The sequence below is a fragment of the Abramis brama genome, assembly GCF_963993115.1.
Source record: "Abramis brama genome assembly, chromosome: 10".
Classification (NCBI taxonomy): Eukaryota; Metazoa; Chordata; class Actinopteri; order Cypriniformes; family Leuciscidae; genus Abramis; species Abramis brama.
In genome coordinates, this window is record NC_139972.1 from 31,473,652 (window position 1) to 31,485,651 (window position 12,000).

Sequence of the window (12,000 nt, forward strand, 5' to 3'; positions counted from 1 at the left end):
CTCCGTTTCTTACTCTTCCATTCCATCCCCCTGCGACTCTTTAACATCCTTCCATCTCCCTCTTCCTCTGTTCTGTCTTCCTCCTCATGATGAAAGACTCTAAGAATAGCTCTCTCTATGTCTGCTGCATCTTCTACAGCATGTAAACACCGTTTTCACTGTTCCTGAACCAGTCGTACGGTGCAGAGATCCACGTTTCGCCACAACTGCTCCTGGATCAGCTCTGCCCTGCTCTCCATGATTACGATCTTTCTGATTATCCTCTATAATGGATCATTTGGAATAATAGATGTCTGCCAGAGTTTTATCTATAGCATCATTCGTCATTTCTGAGATAAAATGGCCTGAAGAGCAGTAAGAAGCTATATCTTTAAAGTACTTCACTAGTGATGTTTTATCTGTAATGCACTGACAGAATTAGGCCATTGATATACTCAGAAAAAGAAAAAAAACGTATGAAAGCAAGCATGACCAATGCATTGCAAGTTGGGCTCTAAAAGTCTGAGAACACTAGCGTAAACTAGCAAAATCACTGTTTTTGTACTTGAAGAACATATACAGTACTTTAAACTCTGGAATCACAAAATGAATCATGGCTTAATAATTTAATATATCTACACTGGCAATTTTTTTTTTTATAAAAATAGTTTGAAATATGAAATTCGTATGGAAGCTTGTTTCGAGATGTAAAGTCGCAATTATGAGTTATAAAGTCAGAATTGCGTAAAATAAAGTCGCAATTGCGTAAAATAAAGTCAGAATTGCGTGATATAAAGTCAAATTTGTGTGTTACAGAGTCAGAATTGCGTGATATAAAGTCGCAGTTGTGTTATAAAGTCAGAATTGCCTGATATAAAGTCGAATTTGTGTTACAGAGTCAGAATTGCGTGAAATAAAGTCGCAATTGTGAGTCATAAAGTCAGAATTGCCTGATATAAAGTCGAAATTGCGAGTTATAAAGTCAGAATTGAGTGATATAAAGTCGCAATTGCGAGTTATAAAGCCAGAATTGCGTGATAGAAAAAGTCGAAATTGCGAGTTACAAAGTCAGAATTGCCTGATACTGTATAAAGTTGAATTTGTGTTACAGAGTCAGAATTGCGTGAAATAAAGTCGCAATTGTGAGTCATAAAGTCAGAATTGCATCATATAAAGTCGCAATTGTGAGTCATAAAAGTCAGAATTGCGTGATATAAAGTCGCAATTGTGAGTCATAAAGTCAGAATTGAGTGATATAAAGTTGAAATTGCGAGTTATAAAGTCAGAATTGAGTGATATAAAGTTGAAATTGCGAGTTATAAAGTCAGAATTGAGTGATATAAAGTCGCAATTGTGTGTTATAAAGTCAGAATTGAGTGATATAAAGTCGCAATTGCGAGTTATAAAGCCAGAATTGCGTGATAGAAAAAGTCGAAATTGCGAGTTACAAAGTCAGAATTGCCTGATACTGTATAAAGTTGAATTTGTGTTACAGAGTCAGAATTGCGTGAAATAAAGTCGCAATTGTGAGTCATAAAGTCAGAATTGCATGATATAAAGTCGAATGTGTGTATTACAGAGTCAGAATTGCCTGATATAAAGTCACAATTGTGTGTTATAAAGTCAGAATTGTGCGATATAAAGTCGCAATTGCGAGTTATAAAGTCAGAATTGCCTGATATAAAGTCGAATTTGTGTTACAGAGTCAGAATTGCGTGAAATAAAGTCGCAATTGTGAGTCATAAAGTCAGAATTGCATCATATAAAGTCGCAATTGTGAGTCATAAAAGTCAGAATTGCGTGATATAAAGTCGCAATTGTGAGTCATAAAGTCAGAATTGAGTGATATAAAGTTGAAATTGCGAGTTATAAAGTCAGAATTGAGTGATATAAAGTTGAAATTGCGAGTTATAAAGTCAGAATTGAGTGATATAAAGTCGCAATTGTGTGTTATAAAGTCAGAATTGCCTGATATAAAGTCGCAATTGCGAGTTATAAAGTCAGAATTCCGTGATATAAAGTCGCAATTGTGTGTTATAAAGTCAGAATTGTGCGATATAAAGTCGCAATTGTGTGTTATAAAGTCAGAATTGCCTGATATAAAGTCGAATTTGTGTTACAGTCAGAATTGCGTGAAATAAAGTCGCAATTGCGAGTTATAAAGCCAGAATTGCGTGATAGAAAAAGTCGAAATTGCGAGTTACAAAGTCAGAATTGCCTGATACTGTATAAAGTTGAATTTGTGTTACAGAGTCAGAATTGCGTGAAATAAAGTCGCAATTGTGAGTCATAAAGTCAGAATTGCATGATATAAAGTCGAATGTGTGTATTACAGAGTCAGAATTGCCTGATATAAAGTCACAATTGTGTGTTATAAAGTCAGAATTGTGCGATATAAAGTCGCAATTGCGAGTTATAAAGTCAGAATTGCCTGATATAAAGTCGAATTTGTGTTACAGAGTCAGAATTGCGTGAAATAAAGTCGCAATTGTGAGTCATAAAGTCAGAATTGCATCATATAAAGTCGCAATTGTGAGTCATAAAGTCAGAATTGCATGATATAAAGTCGTAATTGTGAGTCATAAAGTCAGAATTGCGTGATATAAAGTCGCAATTGTGAGTCATAAAGTCAGAATTGCATGATATAAAGTCGCAATTGTGAGTCATAAAGTCAGAATTGAGTGATATAAAGTTGAAATTGCGAGTTATAAAGTCAGAATTGCCTGATATAAAGTCGCAATTGCGAGTTATAAAGTCAGAATTGCCTGATATAAAGTCGCAATTGCGAGTTATAAAGTCAGAATTGAGTGATATAAAGTTGAAATTGCGAGTTATAAAGTCAGAATTGAGTGATATAAAGTTGAAATTGCGAGTTATAAAGTCAGAATTGCCTGATATAAAGTCGCAATTGCGAGTTATAAAGTCAGAATTCCGTGATATAAAGTCGCAATTGTGTGTTATAAAGTCAGAATTGTGCGATATAAAGTCGCAATTGCAAGTTATAAAGTCAGAATTGCGTGATAGAAAGTCGCAATTGTGAGTTATAAAGTCAAAATTGAGTGATATAGTCGAAATTGCGAGCTACTGTATAAAGTCAGAATTGCGTGATATAAAGTCGCAAGAAATAAATTGCAAGAAATAAACTCAAAATTTGGAATTTATTACTTTATTACACTTTAAGAGGCACTTTATTACTTTTTTCTCAGAATTGCGTGTTTATATATCGCAATTCTGACTTTATAACACGCAATTGTGAGATATAAAGTCAGAATTGCATGATATAAAGTCGCAATTCTGAGGAAAAAAAGGTCAGTCTTTTTTCCTTAGAATTGGACTTTATAACTCACAAGAAACTACAATCCCATGAAGCATTGCGAACAGCATAATCAAATTAAAAATGATGGATAACTATAAAACTACTCATTTAAGAACATTGATTACAACTTGCATCAGTCGCAGTGCTTCTGCACAGCATCATGGGTAATGTAGTTTTTCACTATGAACAACCTCATAACTCAGATTAGGTTTGTTAATAATGAATGAAAATGAATGGAGTTTTTACTTCCAGGACCAGACTGTTGCACTCGATTAAGAGCTTGAGCATTCAAAGCGGCAGACGATACAACTGCAGTGCACACTTGAAATAAACAGAATGATAGTGTACATTGGACGCTAATATGGATATCGTAATAGTTACCGTTCTTGCTGTCTACGGGCCTTAAGACTGCTACATTTTCAAATTTGCACAAACGACAGTGCAAAAGCTCGCTTTAAATTATGGATGCCGTTTTGACATTTAGAGAAAAACGTGTAATTTAAAACCCAGCATAAATTGCTCATTCTCAGTTCCTGGCTCTCTGGTGATATCTGTCACTCTCTCGGTTCTTTGTCTTCTTCAGACTGCTGTTGATTTATAGATACAGTGTGATCTCAGCGTGTGTGCGGCCCGTTTATGTTCCTCTGGTGCGCGTGTCTTTGGAATTTATGACGGCGAAAAACATGGACTCCGTCAATGAATCACAGGCGCACTCAAATGGGCCAGTTTCCCACCTGCAGCCATTTGACGCACACAAAACACACGCAACACCGGCAATTTCCAGAGGATTTGATGTTATTTTTATCCCCAATGAGTTTCTTGGGAACACAAGGCAACGCCTCCGTGTGGACCTTTAATGACTATAGTTTGTACACATGCAAACAAGGACGAATGCAGCGCGAAATAAATTCCACTGCCATGTTGATAAAGGAAACTACAGCTCATGCATATTCTAAACGCAACAGATAACTGGCCTGTATAGGTTTGCTGTTGTATACCGCTCATGCTATTGCTACTTTAGTTAATTGCTTGTAATCACTCGTCTCTAATTAATATGCTAATTCCAATGAATGCAGCTGTTCTTCAGCTACGCACACACTCTTTCTTTCTCACACACATACTGATTGGATCCTTATACAAAGACTCCCTCATTAGCGGATCCATTGCTGTTAGTTAAAAGTAGGTTAAGAGAGAGTTTCACCTATAAAAGTGTGTGTCTGGGGATTTGTTTGTGGCGGATTTTATGTTGATTTGTTTTTTGAGTACTCTATATTATAGACGTCGCATTAACAGCATGTGTGGGTGTGCGCGAGTGTTCGGCGTCCAACATTTGAGCTCTAATCCGTCCATTTTCCCCCTGTATGAGGACTTACTTTCCCACACACACTGGTCCAGAGCGGTAGCTGTGTAACTGAGCCTCTGGTTGCCATGACAGTGAGTTCAGAAGTCTGGAGACGTTAAGACCCCCTCCGTCGACGGGCTTTTGCCCGCCAAAACTAGTAAACCCCATTCAGGTACACCAATTACATCAGCTTTTTTTTTTTGCTCTAGTACCTCATACTTTCTCACAAAACAGGTTTTTTGTATTATCCCTTAAAGTTGACATGAAATGGAAGTTGCGGTAGTCTTTTTCTCTGTGATTTATATTTGAGTGAGTCAAGAACCAATGCAGGGCGGGACTTGATTTTGTATGTTGGGAATTGATTGGATGGTTGTGGTTTGCTATTGGTGGATCTCATGTGAGTGACAGGTTGCCCCGCCCTTGTGTCAGTAAACACATCATCAGAGAAGAGAAGAGATGAGCTGCAAGAGGGAGGGGAAGTTATTTTGATTAAGAGTATGAGGGACCATAAATCAGTTATAATAAATACTGCAATATTCCATTTAAAAAACAAAACAAGATTTGTCAATTCTGATTTTATAGTGACTTTAACCACCAGGAAAAACTGCCACAAATACATGATTCATAACTTCCTCAGAGCCAGGTTAGAATTTATTTATTTATTCTTTCAGCTGTTTTTTATGATTTGAGAAATCTTCATGCTTATTTTGTGAAATAAATATGTGATGGAAGGTTTTTATTGTTTTTTTTTTTAACTCGGCATCATCAAATGTTAAATTAGGCTTTTATCTAGCAAGTTTTTTTTTTCAAGATGTATGGCTGTGTTATCTGACGTGACCTCAATCGGAGTGTGTGTGTATATGTGTGTGTGTGTGTTACAGGCATGATGTCATCAGCAAACTTTTGTCTCTGGTCTTTTTGTTGGCCCTCATGTCCCCCGCCTCTCGCTTTCTCCCCTTTTGTGCTTTACCCTTCTGTTTTTTCTCTCTCTCAGAACGAGTGCCCTGCTCCACTGTGGCTTGATTCAACACAGCCGCCCCCTCTCTTTCTCTTCCTCCTTGTGTCTCTCTTCATCTCTGATATGGGTCAGTGATGGGGCGCCCTGGGATGTGCCTGATCAGAAGGCATACTTAAGGAACTGCAGGCACTTTGACATGCCACAGAGCGCATTACTGCAGGAGCACAACCGTACGGCTCTGAAAGTGATAGCATAATATCATGTACAGTGTGTGTATATATAAAGTTTATATATATATATATATATAAAGTTTATATATATATATATATATATATATATATATATATATATATACACACACACACATGATATTGCTTGAAAGAAAAAAAGTCTTTGTAACACGAAACTCTTAATGAAATAATAAAAAAAATACTTTATTTATCATTACTGATTTTAGGGAGGAGTTATGGGTAGAGTTAGGTTTTGGGGTAGGGATATGATTAGGACTACATTTTCGGAGAGGAATGTTGTTCCAGGATCAACAAAATATGTTGATCCAGGAACATGTCTTACTTGGCAAAATCGTCCATCGGATCATCACTGAAACCTGTGTCGTACTTTGTCAACAGCATTATGGTGTAAACAGAACACTATGGCAACATGTCTATGGCTTTCTTACCTGAACAAGACAGAGTTTTGCTTCAGGGAGAACTGATGGATCGGCAGTTTCTTTCAGTTTCCCCCTTTGTTTGGCCTGAAGCACTGTGTTCGTGGTCATCCAGTTTGAAATATTGACTTGAAACACAGGGTTTTCAGATTGTCTGTTGCACTGTTCTCGTATTTACCACACTTTGCAGCCTTTAGCCGCTGCCTACCCCCTTCGCACACTGGATCCTTCGCTGGAAACGAAAGTAACTCGTTCCCGCTAAACGTTTTCCCTTTGAATTCTTGCACCGGGAACAATACAATAGTCAACACTATTATGACTAAAAGTTTGCTAGGAAGTATTTCCTACTAAAGCAAGGCAGTATTTGAGTCTGGTAAGTGTATCCATAGAAGACTGGTGGGAGGGGCTTTGGACAGCAACATGCCCAAGTGCATTATGGGTGTTGAAGTTTTTCTACCTGTTTGGCTTGAAGGTTGTGAAACTTAAAGGCACAATATGTAACTTTTTTGCTTTAAAAATAGCAAAAATCACTATATCTGTGTTATATATATTTTTTTTTTTTTGTGTACTTACATTATCCCAACTGTTTCCAACAACTTTCAAACCAGGAGAAATTTTTATTTAATTCGAAGACACGGCACGTTTCTTTATTTCCGTTTCGTCGCAGTCAATGGCGTCATATCCGCGTTGTCCCTGGTTTCCGCTCATACCAGGCTCGTACTGCCATGGTAACCAGAGCCCTCTGATAGTAACCAAGGCGACAGACGTGGACAATGTCGTTTGCAATGTCTATTTGCACGCTGTTGTTGTTTCGTTCAAACATTATGGACCATGGCAAGCAGACTTTGGATAAAAAAGGAGAACTAAAACGAGAATCAATATCAGCGCGGTGTTTTCGAGATGCCGAGAGCTCCCATAGACAGTATATAAACGATAGCTCCACGTCCGAGACTTCGACCGCTCCTGCATGTACTTTATTAAACAGGTGAGCACATTTACATAAAACTAATCAATGTTATATAGTTCAACAATGATAAAATGTTAGAATGTGATCTGTATGTTATTCTAATGTTGATCTAGCTTACTGCTAGTCTCATACAGACAAACTAACACATAGCTGCTACATTTCAACACATTCACATGCAGTTTAGTGTGCTAGTGTAATGTTAGACCAAGTGAAACAGCGCTGCGTTACCTCACAAGTTTAATTTGTCTAATAAACTGACCTGTGAGTTGTAATTCTGGTTTGCGTGTAGTTCGGTAGAATGAAATGTCCATATTCCTTTTAACTGTTATATCCGCAGGACTCGCGTCGCGTGTGGAACTGATAGCTGTCGCTTAGCAATCCCGAACTGCTTCATATCACAGTCATGATAAAAGCATCGATGTATTCACTCATCCATAAACATTATTAGATCGGTCGGCTTGACGTTGACGACAAGATCCATAGTTCTTAGCAAATGTTGCGTCATCAAACTACGCCTTTGTTATTGTAAGAGGTTAGCGACCCCTAGTGGCGAATAAAATTACATAGCGTACGTTTAAATCAGTGCCTTTGGTTGTATTTACAGACTGTACGAGCGGTTGGGTCAAGGGATATTTCTAAAGAGCCTGCTAAAATGAGTGATTTTGTGTTTTGCAGGTCTGATCACCACAACCTCTCGGAAGCTGGACCGCGAACAACAGGCTGAGCACGTACTGGAGGTGAGACACATGCTAACCCACGTTTCACACAAACACACATCAGGTGTGAGAGCTGCAATCCATGCTAATTTGCACTACCTCCAAATTGCAGATCAATTTTGTGAGGGACGGGAGAATAACAACATTTTCCACTTCTTATAAACTCAAGATTATCTACGTGTTCTGACTGAATCTGAATGCCTGTTTGAAATGTAAAATGTTTCACTCAGCTGGTCTGTTTGCATGTTAGTGTGAAAGAGATGTGTGCGAACGATTGCCAGTGTGTTTGTAATAAAAGAGATTTTGTCGTGTTGATCTTTTGAGAACAAACTTGTCAATCACATTATGTTGCCTGTTCACCGTGTGATCCCTTGACACCCAAACATTACAAAGACCAAACGCCCCTTTAATTTATTACAACCCCCCTCTTTTTTCTCATTTATTGCTCACTCGCTCACTCTCTTTCTCTCTCAGACAGACAGATTGAATTTGTACAGGCGTGGCACAGCAGTCTGTATCCGTGAAAGGAAATGAATAAAGTGAATTGAATTAATCGTTCTGTTGTTCCTGCTGAGATGGATGGCGCACACCGTGTCTTTTGTTTTTAATGATATCATTTGAATGTTCCTTCACAGTTCACCACAGTCCCCTGATTGGCCGGCAGCCATGTGCGGCCGTGCTGATTGGTGGATGAGCGATGGGCATGTTTTGCTAATGAAAAAGAAAAATGGATAGAATGTCAGAAACAGGAAATGAGAGAAAAGCCGAACATGACTCATCAATCCGTTCTACCGAGAGAAAAATGATGTTGATGCTTAAAGATAATCTCTTTTCGCCTTTCCCGTCCATCTATAATCTGATTTTACTGTGGATTGCAAGCTTTTGAACAGTAGTGTTTTGAATGCGAATGTTTTATCTGTATGGTCATGGCTGTGGTTTTGTGTCCAGGTGACCGTATCTGATGGTGGTCCTTCTCCCAGGCACACCACAGTTTGGGTGGTGATCCAGGTGTTGGATGTTAACGATAACAAACCAACATTTCCAGAGAAGATGTACCAGGTCCGTTTACCCGAGCGCACCCGTAAGCAACGGGGCGCTCCTATATACCGCGTCTTCGCCTACGACCAAGACCAGGGCACCAATGCTGACCTCTCCTACAGCATCGTCGATGGAAACGAGGATGGGAAGTTCGTGATCGATGCCAAAACCGGTGTGGTTTCATCTCCCAAGAAACAGTTCACAGCCGGAACCTATGATATTCTTACCGTGAGTCACCTTTGACCCTTGACCTTCTACAAGAAGCTCTCAGCATTGTGAAACATTGATATTGTCATATTGACATTGATATCATATATATATGATTGATATTCTTACCGTGAGTCACCTTTGACCCTTTACCTTCTACAAGAAGCTCTCGGCATTGTGAAACAAATGTGACTATAATATAAAATACAGTGCTTTATTGTATGTTACAATAAAATACAATACAAATAAGATAAGATAAAATAAAATAAAAGATAGGATGAGATGAGATAATGAAATGAAATAAAATGAAATGAAGAAATGAAATAATAAAATGAAAAAAAATGAAATGAAATGAAATGATGAAATAAAATTAAATAAATAATTAAATAATGAAATGAAATACTGAAATGAAATGAAATAAAATAATTAAATTAAATAAATATGAAATAAAATAATTAAAATAGATAAAATAGAATAATGAAATGAAATGATGGAATAATGAAAATGAAATGAAATAGTTAAATGAAATAATTAAATCAAATGAAATAATGATATGAAATGAAATGAAATAATTAAATGAAATAATAAGATGAAATAATAAGATGAAATGAAATAAAAAAAATGAAATGAAATAAAATGATGAAATGAAAATATGAAATAAAATAAAATATGATGAAATGGTGAAATAATGAAATAAAAATGAAAGTAAATGATTAAATTAAATTAAATGAAAGAATGAAATAATGGAATAATTAAATGATGAAGTAATGGAATGAAATGAAAGAAATGAAATTAATTAATGAAATTAAATAATGAAATTAAATAATGAAATTAAATAATGAAATTAAATAAAGAAGTAAAAAGATATAATATAATATAATATAATATAATATAATATAATATAATATAATATAATATAATATAATATAATATAATAATTAAATTAAATGAAATTTTCCAGCTGATCCAAGCTGGTCTAGATACCAGCTGGGCTTGGTTTAGACTATCTTGCTCATGCTGGTTAGAGCGGTTAGACCAGCACCAAACTAGAGAACATGTTCCATAAACCAGCTTGACCACCTTAAAATGGTATAGGTATAAATATATGTGTATGTTTTTTTTCTTAAACTGAAATTATATAAATGATCTGATGTAAGGACAAGAAATAGTCGCACCAGATTTCAAGTGAAATATGAACTCTTGGATAATAATTTCCAGCTCTTGTGAAACTCCCTTGACCCGTACAGCAGCTCAATTCTCTTAATGAGGGAGTTGACATTTTCAATTTTTTTTTCTTCTTGTAACAGGTTTGTTCTTTTGTTTGCATTCAAAACAAAAGGTCAATACTGGATGCATTTTCTCCATTTTTAGTTCAATCTTTCACTTCAGTTCAGTTCTTTTAATGTCCACTTGTTCGCGCAGGTGAAGGCTGTGGATAATGGACGCCCTCAGCGCTGGGCGACTGCTCGTCTGCACATCGAGTGGATCCGCCGTCCTCCGCCCAGCCCCGTGCCTCTCGCTTTCGACGAGCAGCTTTACAATTTCACCGTCATGGAAACCGACAAAGTGGCGGACATCGTTGGCGTGGTGTCCGCCCAACAGCAAGGCTCCGCCTCCTTGTGGTTTGACATCACAGGTGAGTGGTCGGATGCTTTATGTTAATGTGATGATGTATGCAGTTCAGATTACTTTAGTTGCAGGATATGGAATTGCTATGAAAGTGGATTTTTAGTATTCAAGTCGTAATTTACTCACCCTGGTGTTGTAATGCTTTAAGCCTTTCTTTCTTTTTCAGACCACAAAATGAGATTTTTTTATATTTATTTTTTAAATGTCCCATTCACACTCATCCATATAATTAATCTTGATTTCTTGTGTGGTTTTTCTGGGTGAGTCGAAGTGAACTGTGGTGCTAATAGTCTTGTGAACATGTAGTCGCGCACAGAAGATCAACGGCCAAGGTCAGGATTTTCATTAAATGCATTAAATTTAATTTTGTTTTTCACCAAATTCTATCATATACCCACTTGAACACTTGGAATATTCGACACACGTCGCATGGGACCGTTCTGTGATACTTTTGCATCTTTTTAAAAGCTGGACATTTTTTCAAAAAAACTTCTCCTTTTGTGGTCTGAAAAAGAAAGAATATGGCATACGTCATTAGAACAACACCAGGGGGAGTAAATTATGACATAATTTTCATTTTAGGGTCAACTAACCGTTTAATCCTAAAACAAATAAGGACCATGACAAGTAAATGTCAGGGATTAACAATGCTTAAAATGATCATCTTTTAAAGTTTAAGTTTAAGAAATTTTTGTAAAAAATCTAAAATTTGATTTTAGGATGACAGTTAGGTGAAATTCACTTATAGATTAATAAGGCTGTATGTTTTGATATTACGGGTTAGAGTTGCTGGGAATGTTTGTGGTTCACTGCATGATTTGTGCCGTTGTACTGCTATCTTTTGCCATCCCACGGTCACCATGGCGATTGCTTGCCGCTGTCTGTATCTATGGTGATTTAAGGTTTGTATACTCACAAACAATCGACTAAACCTTTAAATAATTAATTGTAAAAAAGACAAATGGACTTTTTTATTATAATATAATATAATATATATTATGTTATATTATATTTATTATATTATATTACAGTATATTAATTATATTATATTATGCATACAATACTATAAAGTGTGTTACTATTAATAATGTTTTACAGTAATATTAATACAGCTAAGTGAAGTTGATCATGCTAATTGCAGTGTAACGTCGAGTGGTCATGTGACGTGTGTAGTTGTCGAT

The 12,000-nt window shown here is 36.5% G+C and overlaps 1 protein-coding gene across 1 annotated transcript in view; it reads left to right on the top strand.

Moving 5' to 3' along the window:
- fat3a (FAT atypical cadherin 3a) overlaps window positions 1–12,000 on the top strand; it is a 162,668-nt gene that overhangs the window by 92,260 nt on the left and 58,408 nt on the right. Inside the window, exons 5-7 of the mRNA XM_084127010.1 lie at window positions 7,905–7,966; window positions 8,894–9,211; window positions 10,613–10,826. Coding sequence (XP_083983136.1) covers window positions 7,905–7,966; window positions 8,894–9,211; window positions 10,613–10,826 — 594 coding nt within the window. The remainder of the gene's footprint in view (window positions 1–7,904; window positions 7,967–8,893; window positions 9,212–10,612; window positions 10,827–12,000) is intronic.